The 23405-nt window shown below is 48.1% G+C and overlaps 1 protein-coding gene across 2 annotated transcripts in view; it reads right to left on the minus strand.

Annotated features, from left to right (window-relative positions):
• Window positions 1–3308: 3308 nt before the first annotated feature.
• The window catches only part of ELOVL3 (ELOVL fatty acid elongase 3), a 23549-nt gene continuing 3452 nt past the window's right edge, over window positions 3309–23405 (minus strand). The window contains exons 2-5 of one of the 2 annotated variants that reach the window (XM_025210602.1): window positions 18767–18898; window positions 8007–8158; window positions 6382–6709; window positions 3309–4672 (exon numbers count right to left, since the gene is read on the minus strand). In XM_025210602.1, the coding sequence (XP_025066387.1) occupies window positions 4642–4672; window positions 6382–6709; window positions 8007–8158; window positions 18767–18898 (643 nt within the window). In that variant the 3' untranslated portion in view covers window positions 3309–4641. Of the gene's footprint in view, window positions 6710–8006; window positions 8159–18766; window positions 18899–23405 lie in introns of both variants that reach the window. The other variant, XM_025210560.1, reaches the window with a different exon arrangement.

A 23405-nucleotide genomic window follows, 5' to 3' on the forward strand; every position in this document is an offset into this window, starting at 1 on the left:
GTGGTGATATCTTAGCCAACATTTCCCATCCCTGGAAAGTCAATAGCACCATGCAACACCCTGCTGCATCAGCAGAGCTAAGTACAATTGGTGCATTGCCACACCACTACTTACTGGTATAGACTACTGCTGCCAGTGACCTGCGGCAAGCCCCAGCCCACGTCCTGGATTGTTCTGTGAAAGCTGGTACTTATGTATTGTTGTTACCTGTGTTCCTTCTGTTTCCTAGTCTTCATCTGGTCAAGGCCCGCACTTTCCAGATCAGACTTCTACAGGGCAACAACTAAGTCTACTAAGTTTTAGTAGACTTGGTGCTCTGACAGTAATGGCCATGTGGAGGCTTATTAGGGGCTCCCTCATCACCGCAGCCTTCTTCTTATAGAATCATAGAATCAAAAAGACCGGAAGGGACCTGTAAGATCATCAAGTCCAGTCCTCTGCTATGGGCAGGAGGTAATTGGGTTCAAATGAGCTCAGTGAGGTGCTTGGCCAGCCTCCTCTTGAACACTGCCAGGGATGGTGACTGCACCACCTCTACTGAGTATGTGTTCCAGATTCTAGTTACCCAGATGGAAAATAAGTTTTTCCTTATGTCTCACCTAAACTCTTCCTTGACTAGCTTGTTCCCCTTGGACCTCATCCTCCCAAGGGGTGCCTTTCTGAAGAGTTGCTCCCCTAGATCCTGGTGTTCACCCCGACATATGTGTAGGCAGCTATCCACCTTATTGTTATTTTACCTGAGTTTTCACCCGTGAGGAATGAGTTTTCACCTGTTACACAGGTGGATCCCTCTTGCACAGGCACTTCACAATTTTCTCTAAAATAGGTCAACGACCTCTGACAATACAAGGGCTTGCAATCACCTGATACAAAATGGATTAGCACTGCATCAAGGAGAGGTTAAGTGATCTCACATCTACAAAAGAGTCTGATTTATCACACCCACTGAACAGTGATTTATCTGAATTAAGCGCCTTATTATATATTGCACTTTGAGCTGCTCAAGTGTTAAGCAGTTCTAGTGCTAGCTGGAGATTGGAGCAGTCACGTCTTAAGGCTAAAAACCACCTCTGACTGGCCCCACCCGCACAGCTGTGATTTGCCACTAGAAGGCTTGTGTGGAGGGGCCTAACCAGGAGCTATAGCTGGGACAAGAAGGGGAATTGGCTTAGTGCCAGAACCACCCCTTGATCCGTAGAGTTCAGGTGGTGGAGAATTTGTCCACACAACAGGAGGATGGGAAAGGGGACAAGGCATCCTGGGATGCTGGAGGACTGCAATTTGGACAACTCATCTGTGGGCAGTGGCCACAGATTAATGCAGGGGTGGGCAATTATTTTGGGTGGAGGGCCACTTACTGAGTTTTGGCAAGCCATTGAGGGCTGCATGACAGGCAGCTAGGGGCAGATAAAAATTAATTTTCTAAATTTTTTAGGGGCCCCGCGGGCCAGATAGAATGGCCTGGTGGGCCGCATCCAGCCTGCAGGCAGCATTTTGCTCACCCCTGAATTAATGTAACACAAACTGGGTAACATGGATTAGAGATAAACTCGCCCTGGAGTGGCTCAACTTTAAAATGCCCAAAATGTGCTTAAAATTAGTTTCAGACGTTAATGTGTAGATAGTCCAAGGGGTTAAGAGCTCCAGTGGCTGCCTAAAATTAATGTGTACTCCCATTCCCACATGGTCTTATACAAATGCAAGATTTTAAGAAATCCTCACCTCTCCCAAAATAAAAGGCTTTGTCCCTAAATCTGTCTTCTAGTGAAAAAATAGGCAACTGGTTTCATCTTAGTCCGAGATTAAAAGGGGTGGGACAGTTGTTTACTCATGAGGTTTAAATGGCAATTAATTTGAATTAGGCTATTCCAAGCCCATGTAGGAGTGGAAATCCAATTGGTAAACACTAGCACTTATACACTTGGCAAATACTAGCAAATATTTACAGCCATCTTGCCCTTTTAATATACATCTCTCCAGCAGTTTTACTTGATCGACTTGCATCACAAAATCTTAAGGTCTTTTCAGGATCTCACTGGAACTCGTTACCTAAGACTGCCCTTGACCACTGGGCATGGATCAGCTCATATGCCATTCTCAACTCATTCTTCCTTACTTTATCAATTCCCTGAGCCCAGCTGAAAAAAATCAAGGATAAAATTCAATATCTAACCTTTTTGTTTATTTTTCTCCAGATTGCAGAGCTGGATACCATAAAATGGTGGCAAGAAGTGTATCTACCATAATGAGGTGGCACGCATCTCAGGGAGACCAAAGGTGTTCACTTTGCAGGCACCTCCTTTACCAGTGGTATGCCCTCACTCAGCAGCAGGAGTGGTAGAAAGCACACATAGGCCAGATTGTGTGGGCTTGGCATAGGGCTTGGTGCTGGGGAACATTCAAAATAGTGCTATGCAGACAAAGACTTTAGGTCAGTGGGAGCCAACCTTTTTGGCAGGCATGCCACAAATTAGGCCTGACCCTCCTAATGCTACTCTGATTTCCTTCCTATTTTTTATTCCCTGCCCTGTCCTCCCTGCCTGATCTGCTCCATGCCACAGGTGCTGCCCACAATATTTATGGCACATGTGCCACAGGTTGGATACTTGTGCACTAAGGGATGGTGTGTGTTTTTCCACAGCAGTGAGAAGCAAGAAGATCAATTACACTCTTTGGGTATGTTCTGAACAGGGATTTTGCAATACAGGAGTTAGGTTTTGTGACATGAGAGCAAGATATAGTTTGCTTCAGATAGCATTAATTATGGAATTATGGTTTAATTGGCTTGTTTTGATCCCACATTTACCAAACTTTATTCCTGTTCCTCCTTTGGTTTGCATCTCTAGGAAGACAATATTTGATTGGGCAACAAGCTAAGAAAAAGAGACACAAGTAGGTTGCTGCTTGTGGGCAAAACCCTGAGCAGTTTTTCAGCTGGCCCTAGCATTAACATCTTTACAAAGAAAGCAAATAAACACAACGTTGTCCTACTCCAGACACTGGAAGGAGATTTCTATAGCTCCAACCTTCACACCCATATAGTTCAGCTTGCTGCTTTCCCACCACTCTGCTTCATTGTGTTTTTAACTTCCTCATTAGCAGACTTCTCACAGTGGCAGCTCCTCAGCCAGGCTGCTTGACTCCTCTTAAGGGGATGTACCACCCTGTTAACAAGGTGCAGCTGGATTAAAAATGTGATGAACAGAGGGGCAGGAGGAGACTGGGGATTTAGCAGTGGCTGGTCAATGCTCCGCTGGTGCGGTCATTCAGAACAAAGGCCAGATACAAAGGAGTAACAAAAATGCATTTATTAACCAAATTTATACATCACATAGTGACTGTTTCAGATGTGCTTCCAGTAGTACATACATCTGGTCCACAGAACTTTGCTTTTTGTTGTCTAGTGGCTGCTTTGCAAATCCCAGCTGTAGCAAACCTGCAAGACGCAGACACTGTTTCTTCCTCACCTTTAACTTCCAACAGCAGCTCTCAAACCGTGTGCACAGCCCTGTACAATCTGGGGTGGGCTAGACCTGTGTTCTACAGAATGCTGCTGAGGCAGGTTGCAGGTAGCATCTGGTAAATTAAATGGGTTATTTCATGGGAAAAAAAATGAATTAGCATTGCATTCACTTCCTGCTCAATGGCCATCCAGTTTGCACCTGGCAGCAGACCTCTGCAACAAATAACTGCACCTCCATGTTAGCAGCTGAGAGCTCCATCTGGGTGGATAGGCCTTTTAGCACCAGGGAAGGGGGAGGGAGTGCAGGGTGAGATTGCAGGACAAGCCTCTTAGTTGCAGTTGCTACTAAACCAGGAGTACTCAACCTCTGGCCTGTGACCAAATCCAGCCTGCAGCCCTGCATCATCCAGCCCCCAGGGCTCCCCATAGTTTCAGAAATTTGGTGGCACGGCCATAGCAGCACTGCTCCCCTGCCACCAAATTTCCAGAACCATAAGGAGCCCCAATCTCAGTGTGCAGGGCCACAGGCCCCAATCCTGCCATGTGGAGCACTGGGAGGGGGTGGTGCCAGCCCCAGGGTCTGATCCTGGCATGTGGACCAGCCCCACCCCACTCCACTCATCTAGCACACAGGATGAAAAGGTTGGGCACCACTGTTCCAGACTGATCCATAGTATACATGTTTAAACTGCTGAGATCAGTATGGGGTGACCTTAGCTTTGGCTATTCAGCCGGGAAAGGCTACATTGCCTCAGTCTAGGCTTAATCAGCAGAAGTTGCCAAGAAAGGAGGAAGCATTAGCAAGCTGATTTCGTCATTTAAAACAGCAGCTTAAGCCTGGGGAGGGCCCAGGTTCCTGGTTTGTTGCCCTGCTTGTGCAAATGAAATTAGTGCCCTTCCACACTTACGTTATCTTTTTTTGTACAAGGGTACAGACTCTGGTTACCTTTGGTTACAGAGGGGGCGTGTGGCATAAGGAAAAGGGGCTTCACCACTCTGGCTTTTAGGAGGAAGAGGCAAGATTTAAATGTTACACAAATTAACTAAAGGAATGCAAAACAGAGCAAGTGCTCCCTGGCTTTGCCCTCCCTTGGCTGAAGCCAAGTGCTCCCTTGGTTTCAGCCCTGTCCGGGAACATGGTAAGACTTTTCTGCACCTGCACAGCCGCCTCCTGCATTTCACAGCTGCTTTGCTTGGAAGATGAAGCCCCTAGAAGAAAGAAACAGGGCAGGCCAGGTTGCAGTGACCTGGTTTTACATCACATTCATCTTCAGTTTTATATCTCCACCCTTCTGGGAGGGAGGGCTGACCCATCCCCATTTAAAGGTGCAGAGCTGATGCACAGAGAGATGAAGCAACTTGCCCAAGGCCCCATAAGCTACCTGTGTCCAAATGCCTTGTTCCTTGTCCTATCCTCAAGTCTCTCACACAGCGAGTGAGTAAATTTGAAGTTCCTGCCACTGACGAGATATATCAGTAGCCCTGCCATCATCCAAACCCGAGAGGTTCCTCATAGATTAAAACAGCCAGCAGTATTTTAAAGTGCAGCCAGTGCACATTGACCCAAAGGTGACTCATGGAACACCCCTCCAATCTCAGGGAGGCCTTAATAAGGGCTCCAAGAGCACAGTCCAGCATGCCACAGTCTCTGGCCATCCTCTGTTTCAAAGCAGAGGTAATCACCAGGTCAAGGAAGGGAAAAATGTTACTTTCTTGTAGTACATATCTGAGAGGCTCTGTCTAAACCAGAACACCAGGCATGGGCATTTGTGCTGTTGTGAGCACAAGTAAGAGAATTTTATGAGGACTTAAACAATACCATCATGGGGGTAAGGTCAATTTCTGAGCTAATTGCTTTGGACTCTGGCTTTTTGTAGCAGATGCTGGGCTTTTCATATTCCACCCCCCTCCCACTGGTAGCATATGGGAGATGGAGTGGGATCTTCATTTGCCCCTGCAGAAGGAGTTTAGATAAGCACTGGATCACCTGGAGAGAGTCCCCTCATCCCAGTGGGACTATTAACCCAGGAGGAAATGTGGTCCTTCATGTCATTTAGGAGGAAAAGCAAATGCTGAACCAAACCAGCTTGCTGGAGTGAGAAGGAAAGCCTTGAGGTCAGTAGTTCAAGCTCCCCCAAGCCTTTAAATCAGACAGGGGGACCAAGATATTAGTGGTTGCCCCAACCCTACTCCATGGCAGGAGACAGATTACAGGACTGGAGGAAATGGGAATATTTCCTATTTAAATGCAACCACTGCTCCTGCCTCGTACAGCAACCGCCAGCACCAACAAGCTGGTGAGCAGAAAGGGGCTTCCTCGTACTGGCAACAGGAGCTGACTTCTGGCTGCAGAACTGCCAGACAGCAACTGTGCAACAGGCTCAGCATATTCACTACCATCCCTTTCCATGAAACCACCCCCTGGAGGGAGCAGACTCCTCTCCCCTAGGAAAGATTTTCCTCCTAGAACAGGACAGAAGACTGGAATCCTGCAAGGGAAAGACTGGGACCCAGAAGGATGGGAGCCAAGGGGAGACAACCTGAAAAATGTCACAATTAAGGGTTCTCAACACCCCTCTTCCAGCTTTCCCCTACTATTGCTGGCCTCTTCCCAAACCATCCCCAGCACTCAACCTTCGACTAGATAGCCAGATGAACAGCTCCCCCACAGAGGTAAACACCAGGGTCTTCTAAGACTCCAACAGCAGATGTTTTTAGTGAGCAGCTTCCTCCCACCCCCTCAAGACTTCCCAACTCTCAGTGAACCACAGAAAGGAAGTAAGAGTCCCCAAACCCACAGCTACAACCCGCCACGACCCCAACTTTAATCCCCTTTTGTCTTGCCCCTCCCCCTAAAATACGCCTCACGGAAGAACTGGCAGAAAAGCACCAGGTAGCTGAGGTACATCATGGCTGACCAGAAGATCTGTCTCCAAGAGGTGTAGCAGTTTTCATCCTGCATCCAGGAGTAAGCCAAGATGGTCACAGTGGTGCCCATCACCATCTGCAGGATCTGTGTGAAGGTGATCACCATGGCCAGTGAGCGGGGCACCTTCAGGCCTGCTGCCCGCACTGTGTAGTAAGAGTACATGAAGGCATGGACACCGTAATTCATGGTCATGAACCAGCCACCACCAGCCACCATGTCCTTATATGCATACCAGGAGTACATCAACACCGTAATGTGGTGGTACCAGTGTAGGAACAGGAGCTTTTGTTTCCGGAGAACAATGAACACAGTATCACCTTAGGAGGGAGACAGAACATTGTTCAGTTAAGCCACAATGTTAAGCCTCTGTCATATCTCAGGCTAGACTGAGAAGAATCCCACTACCCTTGATTGACCTCCCCAAAATCCTGATTTCCCCAGTAGATGGTTTCTGGCTACAAGAGCTTTTGGGCAGTTTTCCCAGCCAGTTTCTAGGCCACCTGCCTAGTTGTAAAACCCTGGATGTATTTGGCCAGAAATATTCACAGCATTTTAAACAAGCCCAGAAGCTCCTTGAAATTCTAATGTTAATGAGAACTGGGCAGGCAACAGTTTTCCTATCTAGAAATTCCTCGTTTTGCATCAGGATGAACAAGAAATGGTTTGTGGCTCTTTGTCAGAGAGCCGCAACCCATCCTAGCTGAATGCCTGCTGGTGGGGGGTACTCATCTGGGATGTGGGAAGCCTGGGTTCAGATCACACCAACTCCACCTATTTGGAGTGGGGGCTAGAAGTCAACTTGCCTAAGTCCAGGCAAGTGTTCTAACCACCATACTGTAGAGTCAGTGTCCTTATAGCATGGAACAGCCCCATCAGAAGAAGCCCTATGAGATGTGCCCCAGAACAAACACCCAGCTATTGCTTACTACGCTCACCCAGTTCAAGCCCTGGATATCCCTAATTTGGAGCATACTGACCCACACCCAGGTCTTCCACATCCCAGGCTAGGGCTTCAAGCACCAAACTGTTACCTATAACAGGGTGGGATCAGTCTCTCTCTTCAGTTTGACCAGAGGAAACCTTCAGTGACACTTTTTAACCCAGCACATCCTTGCAGATAATTTTAGTTTCAACAACTGGCATTTTTGGCAGAAAAGCACTGCAACTACATTTCCAAACAGCTCTAATTTTAACTGTTCCAAGGATGCATCCTTATAGGCATGGGATGAGAGACCCTCACACACAGCTGACCGTTGCCCCCTGCTTCTCACCCTACCATCATCTCTCTTAATGGAGAGTTGCCATATCATCTCTTGGATGGTATTTGCTTACCCATCCCTGCCTCAAACATAGTGATGTGAGGCCAGAAATTGAACCCAAATTCCAAATTGGCATCTTTCCACCAAGACCTCCTTCCTATGCCAGAAGAACCCAAACCAAATTGATTTTCTATCTCTGCCAACTCACAGGATGATGGTATTATGTTAGCTGACCCACTGTAGCTGAATTTACACCTGGCTAACATAGGAGGATGGGGCCCTCCGGAAAGGCTTCCACTCTCAAGCCGAGAGGCTAGAACCACATTTGACTATTCCAGAGTGGTTCTATACTCACCCAATTCCAGGACTTTGCTCATGACAAACAAAAATGCCCAGAACTTGCAGATGGGACCGGTATAGAAGCCTCGATCACACACTGACTGCTTAAATCCACTGGTGGAGAGGCGGAATCTCATGTACTCCCCAGTCCTCATAATACCAAGGATACTGCAAGGAAATCATGCAAAAATCACAAGGTGGGAGAAGATGATCTCATGCCACTATCACATGCAAATGCTTGCCCTTTCCCCATCAAACAAACCCAGTCAATCCCCTCGCCCTCTCCTCCTCCTCAGATGATTTAAGAAGCCCATGGGAAGAGCTGCTTTCAACTGCTAATCCCACAGTTAACTTGGTTACTGCACTTCCTTACCCTTACCAGTCTCCTGGCTGGCTAACACAACAGAACCTCTTCTTATTTAGATTTTTCTTGGCTGCCATTTCATTATATGAATTCCCCAGCCAGTGCCTCAAAAGAAGAAAGGCTAGAGAAACTACTAAACCGCTTTAAGACTATGGTTTTGTTGTAATATTTCTGGCTTATAAGGGTTTATGTTATAGTAAAGTTGCATGCCTCTGTTTCCCTGACTAGCTTGTCCATGGGAAAGAAAAAGTTAACAGTGTTTGGAGCCAGAGCCATGGAAATTTGCCTATATACTCTACAATGTTAATGGGCCACCAAGCAACAGAGGTCCAGGCAGTCCTAGAGCAGGGGTGGTAAACATACAGCCTCTGGGCCAGATCCAGCCCATGGAGCCCCACCATCCGGTCCCTTTGCTGCCCTGGGTCTAAGCAGACCCACACCAGACACAACATGTGGCTGTTCCAGGACCATACAGCACAGGAAGGTGCTGGTAGTGTAGATCCCAGATGGGCCAAAGCAGGTGCCATGCTACATGTGGTGCCCACCCTGGCCAGACTGTGCCACATGTGGTGTCCATTCTGGGATGCCTGCCACACAAGGCACCTGCCCCAGCAGTTCTGAGATTCCATTGCTGGCAGCACCTGCTGCAGCCTGTGGACACCATGTGCAGTTTAGGCCCCACACCAATTGAAACAGGTGCCATGTACAGCACAGTTCCCAGAGCAAGTGCCACTTATGGCATGGTCTGACTGGATGGGCGCCACTCTGCCAGCCTGGCACCCATGCTGCACACTCCTGGCCAGACTGGGCCACACATGACACCCATGCCAGCCACTCTGGGATCCACACCACACACCCTAATCCGGCTGGAGTAGGTGCTGGATCTGGTATGTAGGGAAGGGCAGAGGGGAGGGGGTGAGGCCATGGATGGTCCCTGCCAGTCGTCTGGCCTGCCCCCTAAGGTCAGATGAATAAGACACCCTTGCCTTACAGGCTATAAACAGATTTCATAGACTTTAGAACTGGAAGGGACCTCGGAAGATGACCTATTCATTTTGGGGCTGACTATCCTGGTTTCTGATTCCCATCAAAACCAGCTGGGATAGTTGTCTACACATGCACACTGAGTGACAATTAATTAAAATTACCCCCACTGTGCCCAGAAAAGTGTTATCTCTGTACTCTGTAATCACAGGTTTTTTGGGGTGGGATGTGGGTGGGACTTGGGTAGGATCCCAGAATAAAAGGCTTTGTTGGGGGGAGGGGGAATCTGTTTTTAGTTTATTTTTAGCCTAAGGGAAGAACAGTACACTTAAGAGAGAGTCCTGGCAAGGGAGACAGCCAGGGTAAAAACTGACCACAGGTTTATCCTGGGAAAAAGATTTTTATCTTGGGATCCTACATAAATACAAACTTATTGTCCCATCTTAAGTACCTTTGAAGTATCTGAATTAACACTTTGCCCCCTCCCCTACAAGCAATCAAGGCTAATTTGAGTTGATTGCCTTTTAAACTGTGTATGTAAAACCTAGGACAGTCAACCCCAGATTAAACCAGTCAGTCTGTTTTTTATCCCTAGAGGAAAAGGAGAAGAGTGACAGAGTGCCTCATGGGCCTCATTACACCTTATGCTGTGAACCGCACAAATGCTGATTGGTGTCTGCCAGTTTGGAGCAGTCACACCCTGTGAGTTGCCACTACAGAGCTGGTGAGCAGGACAGGCTGCTATTCCTGTTCTATGGATACTGTTCTATGTGATACTGGAGGACTTCAATTTGAGCAGCACATCTATGGGAAGTGGCCACACCTTAATGGCTCAGAGATAATCCTGCCCTGAAGTGGTGTCACTTTGAGCCACATAATGAGTGCTTAAAACAAGGGTTGGCAAAATATTGTGTGGGCTGGATCCAGCCTTCCAAGGGATTTTATCTAGCCTGTGGTTGGTCTCTTAGGGCAGCCTGGGCTGTGGCACGTGTGGCTGGCTCCACCATCCCCAGGCACATGGTGGGACAGGGGCAGTACGGTGGCTAGACTCTGCCTGGCTGCTGCTCCCAGTCCATTGCTGGGGCCTCTGGGTGCAAAGTAGGGCAGGTGGAGTCTCCCTGGAGACTCACCTGAGATCCTAACAGGCAAGGTGTGCTCATCTGAGTGGATAGGATGGGGCCGCAGGAGTGCAGGTAGTGGCATCTGGAAGCAGGATGGGTGGGCTGGGGCCAGAATCAGGATCACAGGGTGGTGACAGCACAGGGTCAGGGCCCAGGGCAGAGTCACGATCTGCTCCATGCACTTCCTTGTGATGGGTGGCAGCTCCCCTTAAAGTGTAACTGGAAGCATGAACTCATGCAATTCATGCCACTCTTCTTAGTGCATCACAGCCACTTGAATAAATCATTTTTTTGTGAACTGAGAGCTGGTTAAAGACAGGAAGCAAAAGGTAGAGCTAGATGGTCACTTTTCAGGATGGAAGGAGGTCAAAAGTAGGGATTCATGGTAGGTCCTATTGTGTTCAACATTTTAATCAACAACCTGGAAATAGAGCGCACAGTGAAATCTCTAGATTTGCAGATGATACCAGATTATTCTGAGTAGCCAAGTCCTAAAATGATAGAGCTGCAGAAAGATCTCACCAAGCTCAGTGAGTAGGCAAAAAATGGCAGATAAATTTCACTGCTGACAAGTGCAAGGTAATGCACCTGGGGAAAAATAACCTCAATTATATATACACAATGCTGCGTCCTGAAGTAGCTGTCATGACTCAGGAAAAGACCTTGGAGTGAGTTCAGATAGTTCTCTAAAAGCTTCAGCTCAATGTGCAGTGGTAACAAAAAAAGCCAATTAAAAGGTTGGGGAGCATTAAGAAGAGAATAGACAGCAAAATGGAGAACAGCATGCTATTATACAAATCCATAGTGCACCCACATCTTGAATGCTGTGTGCAGTTCTGGTCCCTTCGTCTCAAAAAGGTAGTAGAACTAGAAATGGCACAGAGAAGTGCCAAAATGACCAGGGGTATGGAATAGTCACCAAACCAGAAGAGATCAAAAAGGCCAGGATTCTTCAGTTTGGAAAGGAAAAGGCTGAGGGGGATATGATAGAGGTCTATAAAACAGGAAGGGTGTGGAGCAAAGTGAACAACAGTTCCCCTGTTCACTAAGCCCCTAGCACTACTGAGCGCCCACTGAAATTAGGACGACACAGATTTAAAAGTAACAAAAGGAAGTATTTTTTATGTAAGGTGTATTTAACTTGTGGAATTTACTGCCACAGGAGGTGGTAGGGGCAGACAGCATAGTCTAGTCCCAGTTTGGACCTGGCAAGTTCATGGATGATCAATCTATTAAGAGTTGTTGAATGGCATGGTTGGAGATGTTTTCTTTGTCATCTCTAAACCAATAAAGGTGGATGTAAGGGAAGAAAATGGATACGGGATAGGTTATTCTAGATCTATCTAGTTCAAGGCTCTCCCTCTAGCATCCACTTCTGCCACTCAGAGACTGGACACTGGGCTAGATGGACGATTGATCTGACCGAGTGTGGCACTTCTATATGCCCTTAAAAAACATGCAAGCGTCATTTCTGCATGGTTTTTGCAAACTTGGCTACATTTCCTGGTCCCTCAAGGGGTTTGCAGCACAGGCTGTTTAAACCCCTTTACCTGGAAACTGGAACTGCTGCCTGTGGAAGCCACAGAGGCTATAGAAGCTAGTAGCGTCTGTTCCTACTCATGAGACTACACTCCACATGCACACCAAACATGCCTAGCAGTTCATGCAGACTTATGGGCTGCAATGCATATTACAGACCCTGGGTTTGCAGAAGCCAGGCAGAAATGGCTCTTGCATGTTTTTAAGGATATACAGACACAAGAAGTACCACACTGGGTCAGATCAATGCTGTGACAGGACACAGATTGGTACATCTAAGAAATGAGTCCAGCTCCTTCAAGTTTCTTCTTCTTGCAGAAATCAACACCTCCTGGAGTCTTGCAAAAGTCAGTGATGACTTGAGGTTTTCATACACTACAAAAAGAATAGTTAATAGGCTCAAACAGTGTATTTAATTAGTAATGGGGTCCCCCCCCTTTCCTTCTCAAGGCTCCATTTAAGATACAGCTGAGCCTGGACTGAAACCTGAATACTGCTTAGCCGCAAGCACAGATGACCTTATTGGTGATGTTTCAGAAATGGAAGTTACAATCTGCTTACAGACAGAGCCCAGAAGTGGAACGCCAGCAGCCACCTGGCATCCAACTAGGCTTATTCTCCCACAGGCATTCCAAGCCCACCAGCAGTAACAAGATTCCTGGGGTAGATGCTAATGCATGTGCAGCACTAGAACAAAGCTGCATCTCTGGGACGAGAGCATACGAATGCTGGTGGCACAACTGCCAGCAGTCCTCTGTGTTCACATGAGCTAGGGCCAGTCCCAAGGTGGCTAAAATATTTGCTCCCCTGTTAGACCGACACCACCAGGGTATCACAGTGTTGAGGACTGTATTGCAGCAACCCTGTATGTACAAGCACAAGGCTTTCTGCTTGCTTGATGCCAGGCAACAGGCCCTTGGAAACCAGAATGAGAGAACTGGACAGGGAAGAGCAGCAGCAGATCCAGGAATGGAACAAGGGTGGGACACCCCTCCCTCCCACGCTTTGGCTGTGCCATGCATGCACAGTGCACTCTGAGCTCACTGCATGATTAGCACAGGCCCCAGCATAAACTCTCAGTGTGGGGTCTGGCCACAGCTTTCACATGTCTCCAGAGCCCACGGAGTGAGCACTGCTGCTGTTTGCCCTTTCTCTCCCCTTCCCTCCCCGCTGAATTCAGCAGCAGGGGAAAGGAGGGGATGAACTGTGGGTCAGCACTCAGGACCTGCACTGAGAGCTCATGTGGGGCTAGCTAAGGTGGGGTGAAACTGCACTACTGCGTCCCCTCTGGATCTGCCTCTGTGGAAGAGTTTATGCTATGCCTCACCTTTGGCTTCAAGAACTTGTCTTAAAGGACAAGAAGTGCCTCTTAAACTTGCAGGCTCATGCCACAGAGCCAATGCAGCTGCTCAGTACTTGGTGGGGAGAGGAGGGCGGGAATGGACAGGTGCTGCAAAGCACTGAGGAGACACAATATGGCATCAATCCTGTCTTGCTCTGCCCAGCCAGGCCTGGGGTAAACAGATGCCAAGATACCACAGGGAAGGAGGTGTGGGAAAGCTGAGGGAAGTTGGCATGGAGCCCCAAGTAATTACAGAGATAGTGCTGAATCACCCTCAGCAGCTTGTAATAAGGAGACAACCATTGTGTGTTCTCTCTGTTTTCAAATCTTGAGTCTTTCAGCATAAGCTTTCGGGAAGAGGGATCAATATCTACGTTTTATATCTTGCACAGCATGACCAATGTTGTTGGCACTTGTCAGGTACAAAAACTTGTTCAGAAAAATCATAATGTATTCGTGTAAGAATCATAAATTCATACAATATTAAAAAACCTGTCTTCTCTTCAGAGTTCCTGCTATCCTCTTATAGTCAGCACTCCAAACCCTTTTTGCAAGCAATCTGGAATGTCTGCTGCATTGACTTCACTTGTAAGAGAAGCACAGTGGACGTCCCCATTTATTGGTCCAAAATAAATTAGTAGAATTTCAATGAGAAAAATTACCCAGTCCTTCACTGGGACAGCACAATAAAATTCAGAAGTACAAATCAAGGAATGACTGGTTAGGCTGCAGTACTGCAGAAAACGACCTATGAGCTATAGCAGACTGCAAGATGAATGATACCACAGGGTCAGGCAAAATACAGCCCAAAGGCTGGATCTGCCCCACAAACTCATCAGGGGAGATTATCAGCAAATAGAAAGAGCCCTATTCTCCCCAGCACCACCTGGGGTGACAAGGAACAATGGTAATAAGATGATGAAGAATAGGTTTAGGTTAGAGGTTAGGAGGCAATATTTTACAGTTAGGGTGGCCAGAATCTGGAACCAACTTCCCAGGGAAGTGGTCCTCGCCCCTACCTTAGGTAAATTCAAAAAGAGGTTAGATGATCACCTGTCTGGGGTCTTGTAAACCCAGCATTCATTCCTGCCTGTGGCAGGGGGTCAGGCTAGATGATCTGTTCAGGTCCCTCCTGACCCTAGCTACTATGAAACTGGCTGGATCTGGCCTGCAGCTGCCCCTGCAATGCTCCACATGGTGCTGAGCCCCACCCAGACAGCCTGGTCCTGCACTATCCTTAGCCCTGGCCCCAGCCAGCACAGCTTCTCACAGGGCTGTTCCCAGTGCAGCTCCAGCTGGCCAGATGTACCTCTGCTCCCCTCATCTCCAGTGGGAGCAGCCGGGCTACGGCTTCCTTTCCCCCACCCTTCTGGAGTGGCACAGGATGGGGCAGGAGTGGAAGGAGCAGCTACTGGAGGCAAGGGGAGCACAGCAGCATCTGGGCAGCTGCAACAGGAATGGCTCCACTGGAAGCTGCCTGCACTGGCCAGGACTGTCAGGGCTGTTATGCTCCCCCCCACTTCCTTCCAGCTGCGGCGCCTACGCTTCCTGCGCCACTCCGAGCAGGTGGGCAGGGGGAAGCCTCAGCAGGAGGCTTCTGCCCAGCACATGGAGATCCAGCTCCTGGCCACCTTCCACCCACTCCAGTTGCCTGCAGGGGATGTTCATGAAGCCAGGCTGGTTTGGAATCATTCAAGAAACATTTGGATGCTTATCTTGCTGAGATCCTTTGACCCTAGCTGACTTCCTGCCCCTGGGGCAGGGGGCTGGACTTGATGATCTTTGAGGTCCCTTCCAGCCCTAGCGTCTATGAAATCTATGAATGGAGCCAGAAGCTGGAGCTGAAGATCCATGTGCTGGGTAGAAGCCTCCCACTGAAGCTTCCCACCCACCCAGCGCAGCACAACGCAGCAAGGGCGGGGGAAGCCACAGCTGGAGGTGAGGGAAGCAGAACAACCCCACCAGCCCCAGCCATCATACGGCCCGGCCTGGCCTGGCTCAGCTTGTCCTGGCTGCAGCATGCAGTTTCCTGCTGCAAGGCTGGGACCCACGCAGGACAGCAGGGAGGGGATGGGCTGGCTTCGTGCCACGCTGTGCAGTCCCTAGCTTTGCAGCTGGAACTGCCTTATGCCAGCCTGAGCTGGGGTGGCCCCATGTGTGCCATATAGGTCCTAGCCTTGCAGCCAGGAACTGCATGCTGCAGCAAGACAAAATAGATAAGGCTGGCTCTCCACCTCCCAACATAACCCAACACACACCCACACCCTCCCACAGCCCCTACCATAACCCCACACACCTCCACACCCCCCACCATATCCATACACACAACCTACCATGCACCCCACCCCACACCCCTAAAAACCTTTCCACAACCCCCAAAGACACTCCCACCCCTACCATACCCACATCCACATCCTCCCATACCCCCTTACCCTAACCACATACCCCACCCCCAACTGCCATACCTACACCCCCCACACCCACTCCCCAACTGCACAGCCCCCACATAGACCACCTTTAACCCCTGCCTGCACAACATACAAGAGTAAGAATGTATATTGAGCTATTATTGCCTCTAGATACACTATGCAAACACACATAAATCAGGACAAAAATATTTTTTAAAATAAAATTAAAATAAGTTATAGTAGATGTTTGATATTTTTAGTATACGATTTAATTTTCTGGTTTCAAGATGGCAGCCCCCTCCCAAAAGGAGTACTATCAGGGCAATTGGAGGGACTTCTGGTGTCAAAGGTCAGGGGTTAGGGAGCAAGACTTCTAGTCCCAAGATGGTGACCAGGAGGTGGAACAACTAGCAGGGGGCAAGGCTACCCATGTGGCCCTTGACAGCTCACCAAACCTCGTTAAGCAGCCCTCCAGCTGAAATAATTGCTTGCCCCCGAGTTATCAGCATGCTCTTTTTTCACAGAAAGCCAAACGCATAGTGCAGTGGTGCTCAGATTCCAGCCCACAGCATGGCATCAGCCCACAGGGCTCCCCAAGGGTCCAGACATTTGGTGGTGGGAGAGCAGTAGCAGCATTAACTGCCACGGCTCTGGAAACCACAGTAATAACCACTTCCGCCACTCCCTTACTACTAAACTTCCAGACATCTGCAGGTCAAGTTACAGGGCTCTCTGTGGGCAACAGGGGAAATTTAGGTGGGATAAAAAAAAGAATTCTGACTATGATGGGGCTAAAGTACAGGATCAGATTAGCTAGAGAAGTTGTGAAATCCCCATCACTGGAAGTTTTTAGGAGTAGGCTAGATGAATACTTGGCCGGGATGACCATTTAGACATGGATGGTCTTGCTTTGAGCAGAGGTTGAACTAGAGCAGTCAATCTCAACCAGGGTGCCATGGCACTCTGGGGTGCCTTGAGATCCTTTCAAGGCTGCCACAGGGTGCCAGGCAATTCCAGCACTGATAGGTGTGAAATCAGGATTCACAAGATAAACCCAGAGATTTCAAACAGGTATCCACAGTGCTAAAAACATTCTGACTTGTCGGGGTCTTTCTGAATTCTTTGCAACAGAAGAATTTCTCTGTTATTTTTCTGTAGTTAAAAAAAAAATCAGTGAAAATGAAGAGCAGGCATTTTCTGAGGGGTGCATCTAGTATAAGGAGTTTGGTTCAGTGGTTCTTAGAGAGTGTCCTTAGGTTCTATTCTTCTCTCATCTCTTGGATTAAGCATTGCTGCCAATTTGTGCTGATGGCCAGACATAATGTGGTGTGGATGGTCGACTTGGAGGTGACATGGAATCTTCTTCCATGCCCCCTCCTGGATTTAAAGGACTCTCCATGTTACATTCCAATTAAAAGGCTAGTACTGCGCAGTGTCCAAGGTACACATTCAATAATCTCAACAATTAGTCAGTGAGAATCATTACTCAAAGGCTGTGTATCTAGTGGAACTGCACAGAATTGATAGCAGATTGACTGCAGAGAATTGATAGATAGCACTGTATTCAATGTGATTATTGATGATAAAAGTAAGCATAAAACCACCACTGACAGGAGTTCCAGGTGGCACAAAGACTGGCAGAATGGTAAGTAAAGCTGAGGACAGAGCAGCCATACAGGGTGATCTGGATCACTGGATAAGCTGGGTCTCTTCCAGCACAATGCATTTGGCTATAGAAATACAAGAGTTAAGGCCATTCCTAGTGAACTACATCCTGGAAAGCAGGAACTCTGAAAAGCAGTGAGGGGTCATAGTACATAAACAACTTGAGACATCCATGCAGTCCTGTGTCAAAAAAGGCTGATGAGATCTTTGAAAGAATAGATCCAGGAGGCATGAGTAGGAGCAAGGGGTTGATTTTACCTCAGTATGTGGTACAAGTGAGACAATGCTGTCATTGTACGTATAATTCTGGTGCCCTCATCTTATAAAGGACATTGAAAGAGGAGGAAGGCCACAAAAAAGTCCCCAGAAACTATTCCTGGGCTGGAGAAAACATCTAACAGCAAAAGACATAAAAAAGCTCCATCTGTTTATCTCATCATAAAGAAGACAGAGAGGGAACCTGATGCCAGTGCCCAAGCACCTTCACACAGAAAGAAGTTACCAGGAGATAAAAGGGCTCTGTAATATAGTGGGGAAGGCAGAGAAAGAACACAGGGCTAGAGGCTGCAGCCAGAAAAATCAAAGTAGAAATAAGACTCCACTTTTTTCAGTAACAAGGGTAATAAATTATTGAAGCAAAACTACTGTAGGAAAAGCAGAACTTCCTTGTGTTAATGTCTTCCTGAAAGGTATCCAGTCTTGACTGTAAGACATCAGGTTAGCAGGACTCAAAACCTGGATGGGCTGTAATGGCCTGGGATATACATGATGTCAGATTGGATGATTTTACAATTCCTTTTACCCTCTAACTCTGAAAATTTCAGCTCCATCTCTGTTCAATTTATCGGGGGCGAGAGCTCTTAGTTCCCCACGGCCTCTCTCTAGTTTGCCAAGTGCAAGTTCTCTCCATTTTCTACACTGGTGACCAAGGCTCAACAATGTGGTCTTCTTCAGCATTACTGTTTACCCAGAAGCAGAACCTGCAGTGACAAGGAGGAGGAGAAATATAGGGAACAATCTTGCAGGAATGGGATGGTGACCAGAGGGCTTGGGGGAGAGGAGAAAAACATGGAAGACTCCACTCTCCCAGTTTTGCTCTGTAGGATTAGGAAAGGGAAAAAGATACCCATTTTAAAAGAAATTCAGTGGCTTGATTAAACCTTCAGGCCTCTTTTGGGGGGAGGGGGATCAACTGTTGGCTCTGCAGTTTCCCTGTTTGAGTTAGTGGAGAAAAGGCCTCCAGTTTCCCCATGGGGAAAGGTCTCCCCCCCACCCCCACCAAGGCCTTTCCCATGAGGGAAAACTGGTAGGGTGCAAAAGCTTCTTACACACAGCTTAGGACACAGTTCTTACCTGAACAAGGCCAAGCTGAAGGACCACAGGGCTAGTGGCATGCGTAGGTTGTAGCCTCTCCGCTCCTTCATGACATACTGACCTCCAAAAATCAACAGCACATAAGCCAAAGAGAAGGAGAATGATTTCTGCCTGCAAGCAGAGGGAGGAGAAAACACAATTCTCAGAGAAGCTGGCACAGAGCACCAGTGAGGACCTATGGGAAGATACAGACTAGTCCCCTGCTCCTGGTAGGACCTTCTACACCTTAGACAGGGACTAACATCAGTGCCTTAAAATGAGATCTCCATTCCTAGCAGACAACACATACCTAGCAATCCCCTGCCATGGTGAGGGCAGGCCCTGAAAGCAAGCAGAGCTTGTAAGGAATACCCATGATGGGGAAAGGAAATAAGAGATCCATTACACCCAAGTCTTCCACTGACAGTGTCCTGGCCTTTCAGATCCTATCTGAGGACTTAACTAACAAGGATTTTAAGTTGAAAAAACATGGCAGTCTTTACAGATGGGCCCCTCCATGGTAGGTTGTGATAAGACAACATTGCCTAGCTTTGTAAAAAAGCAGCTCATAGTAGGAGAGACATGACAGGATTCTACAAAGGCCAAGTTGTGTATTCAGTGTCACTATACACTAGGGTCAAAATCTTGTTTCATGATGCGGAGATGTAAGTTTTGGCCCTAACTTTCCAGACTAGGGATGTTTCAGTTCACACAACACAACTTTTTAATAAGATGGTATTTTACTTGACTGGACAAAATCCTACTAGCTCTATACTAATGGTCATCATCCTTTAAGACTCAAGGCACCCTCTATAGCTTTTCTGAATTTTGCAGTGACATGGGGGAGAATTACTGGTCTGGAGGCTCATAGCTGAGTACCCTTTCCTCCATCTTCTGATGATTCATTTGAATTCTACCATTTGTGTGTTTCTACCTAGCTATCTTCTCCAGTTAACATGAACACTGACACAACTCGGGGCAGGGGGCCCCCAAGCACAGCCCCTGACACCATGGCTGCTTCTCTGGAGTCTCATACTGTCTGCTGCTCTGTTGCCACTCAACTCCTTCCTCTGCTCTTCCTTGGTTTCAGGTCTTTTTATCAAAGATACATGCAGGTGGAAGTGATGTGCACTGAAAATGAATGTGCACCTCATACTGCTTGGGATACTAGGGTGTTATATGGGTTCTGGTTTTTGCAGTAAGAAGCTAAATTATGTATCATGGGCTTTAATCTCCTAAACCTGCCTGTAGACTGCAGACAAGAGCCTGAGCATAAAAACAACCCAGCACTGTTTTTAAATCACCACCACTGTGCTTGCTTCTTCCTTCAGACCTAGTAAAGAATGCTTTGCATTTGAAAGCTTGTCTAAGCCCATCCCAACCATGCAGCTGGTCCAATGAAAAAAAATATCACCCACAAAAGTCTTTGTCTCTTGCTTAAAGCACTTGAAAGACATGGCCCTCTCCCCCTCATCACCTCATTCATTTGGCCATAATCACTAGTTTAAGCATTACTTTGCACCTGTCACTCTGCAGAGGAGCCTGTCCTGAGATCGAGCAGTGACACCAAGTTCCTGAAGCTGCTGAAAGCTGAGAGGAAGGCTCAGATAAAACAGGTTCTTTCAAAGAGAAGCTCCAAGTCCCCAGCTGGGGCTGCTCTCCTTCCTCACTAAGTAGTGAGCTTCTACCACACACCACCTAGCAACCACGAGTTTCTATTTGGTAGATCGCTGGCCCTCATGGCCCATGCTGCCCCAGGAGCTTGAGAGCAGGGGACAAGCTGGACTGAAACACCCGGCTGTGCAGCCTCGTGTCTACTGACCTGGCCAGGGGCTGGGAGAAGGAAGATAGGAGTCTCCAGAGAAGCAGCCATCAAGCTGCTTCTCTGAAGGAAGCTGGGTCTGGGACAAGGATGAGGGAGGAGAGCACTTACCAGCTCACACAGGAGCCAGGGTCGACAGCACCCATGAAAGGACCTCATGACGTCCTAGGGTGTCACAGCTCCCCAGCTGAAAAATCACTGCTCTATACCATCATATGACACTGCTGACATGCAAGCACCCTGAAGGGTAAAACATAACAGCAGCTAACAAGACAAGTGAGGAGAGCCTTCAGATGGAACTGGAGCTGGAACATGACCATTCGTCCCATTCACATGTAGAGTACCACAGGGTGACCAGAACCTCAGCTGCACAACTTGACCATATGGCAAGTGCCGTGACCCTGTTCCCTCAACACAGTGTTGGCAAATATTCAAAAGCCTTAGGTCCAAATTAAACTCTACCTCACATCACAGAAAGAGTAAAGATCTCAGATTGTCCCTTAAGGGATTCAGCCTATTGACAGCATCTCCTCTGGGCTGAAGCGGCAGGTAATATTGTGGATTGCAACCGAGGAACCTTGGCAGAACCTGCTGTTCAGGTGAGGAGAGAAAGGCTGGATGAACAAGTTAAAATTGCAGTGCACTGGCAGAGACCCTACTGTCCCAACCAGTGTGAGAGTGAGACAGAAAGGCTCACAAGATTAAAGTGACAGGACCATTGTGATCAAGGTCTGACCTACCACAAAGAAGCAAGTGTCCAAAGAGAAACAAAGAAAGAGTTAACAGAGGATGCTGCTACCAAACAGCAGCACCATGCTTTGTTTTAGCCAACACTGCATTTTGCATACTTCATGCAAGAGTTAAAGCCAAACAGCATGCTAGAAGGCAAAGCTCTTACTCCATTCTGGAGAAAGCCCAACACTGTGACTCCCAAACATAGATGTGTCCAGGTCACACGACTAAAGGAGGCTCAAGTGTGGGCCAGTGTTAGCAGGCACCCAGTGAAGCAGGAGCAAGCCCAGAGCAATCACAGTTAAACTTCCATCTCATCCCCTATTTGCTTAAGAGGTGGCAGTGCATTGTTTGAATTATTTTCAGAGACTGCGGGTTGGGCAAAAAGTGTAGAAAGACAATGCCATCATCAGCTCATGCCTGGGCATTGCTTGGGCTGATGGCTCCTCCCCAAGAACCTGCCCATCTGCTGGCAGCCACACAGGTAGTATAATTCAGGGTCTGTCTGAGAAGTGTGGTATAAGGTTGGGGGGGGGGGGGGGGGGGGGGGGGTCTGAGAATGCAGAAGACATAACACTCAAACTGCTCCACAGATATCACTGGCAACTGTTTCACCACTGTCCCTGGGAAGAAGCATGTGCACTGCTACCAGTTCCAAGTAACACTCTTAGCAGGGGCTGCACTGCTACCAAAGTGCCACCAGGGATGGTAAGTACCTAGACCAGGGGCGGGCAGTTATTTCAGGTGGACGGCCGCTTACTGAGTTTTGGTAAGGCATCGAGGGCCACATGACAGGCAGCCAGGGGCAGATAAATATTAACTTTCTAAATTTTGTAGGGGCCCCGCAGGCCGGATAGAATGCAGCCCGCCAGGCCATTTTGCCCACCCCTGACCTAGACACCCATGCCTTCCAGGGAGTTTCCCCAGGATTCCTCTAGAGGGGAAGGAAGACCCAGATTGGGGGTTGCCTGGGTTGGAGGGGTTGCCTGGTGCTGGGGGGGCTATGTGGACCCATGCTTGTAGTTCCTAGGGGGCTGGGTGTCCTGCTCCTTCCTCCCCCCCAAGAACTCCCCAGCATTGTCAGGGATCACCTAGAGATGTGTGCACAGGGTGGAACCTGCACAACAAGACTGGCTTCAGGAGTGCAGGCCACAGGGCAAGGAACAATTAACTGTTAATGGGCACAGAACTGAGAGCCACTCTTTTCTATCATGTGCCCATTGTGCAATGGCTCTGTTTCCCCCACAACCACCCAACTAACAGGTGTTTATTCTTGCAGGCACAACCCCCCCACCCCCAAGCAGGAGGCTACAAAGACCCCAGAACCTGGCTACCCGAAATAAGGGTCCCTAGCAGGGACGGGAAACTGACACAGGCTTTCTGCTTCCCCACCTCTGCGGACTGTGGTCTCTCTGGGTGAGTCTACACAAGATGCTGACTGCACAGTAGCCCAATACTACTGCGCAGTAATGCTGCATGGCAAAAAAACCATGATGCAATGCTACTGTGTACCAGTATAAAGCTACTGCGCAGTAGCATCACAAAAATGGTATTCACCAGAGCTACTGAGCAGTAACTCGGGTTAATTGTTTATGCAAGTACTAAACAAATGCACAGCAACCACTGTGCAGTAGCATCTAACGTAGATGCGGCCTGTAAGCAATAGATCTTTGGGCAGCACAATTCTGGCTGTATCCCAGAGCAGACCTATTGCTATGCATGGATTTGGAGGGGTGAGAAAAAGTGCAGTTTGGGATGCCTGTAGGACTGAGTAGACAGACACTAAGCACAGAATACTCTGTGTCCACACCTAATACAGAACTGATTCAAGGAGTTCCAGTTCACAGTAAAACTCAACTTTTCTGGTGTTCTTTTGAAAGGTTCCAGGAAGTTTAAACTTGTCTTCAGTGCCCTGTACATCTAAATTCTTGTGGCTTAAATATTTAAAACATTCTCAGCCTTATGGTTGTCCACACCCTCTGTGACTACATTTCAGTCACTCCCATGTGATCCTGGGACAAGGCCTTTGGCTGTGATGATCTTTGATCCAGCCTGCGGTTCAGAGGACAGCTCAGCTCTTCCTGA

This window comes from Alligator sinensis, unplaced genomic scaffold, assembly GCF_000455745.1.
Source record: "Alligator sinensis unplaced genomic scaffold, ASM45574v1 scaffold264_1, whole genome shotgun sequence".
Classification (NCBI taxonomy): Eukaryota; Metazoa; Chordata; order Crocodylia; family Alligatoridae; genus Alligator; species Alligator sinensis.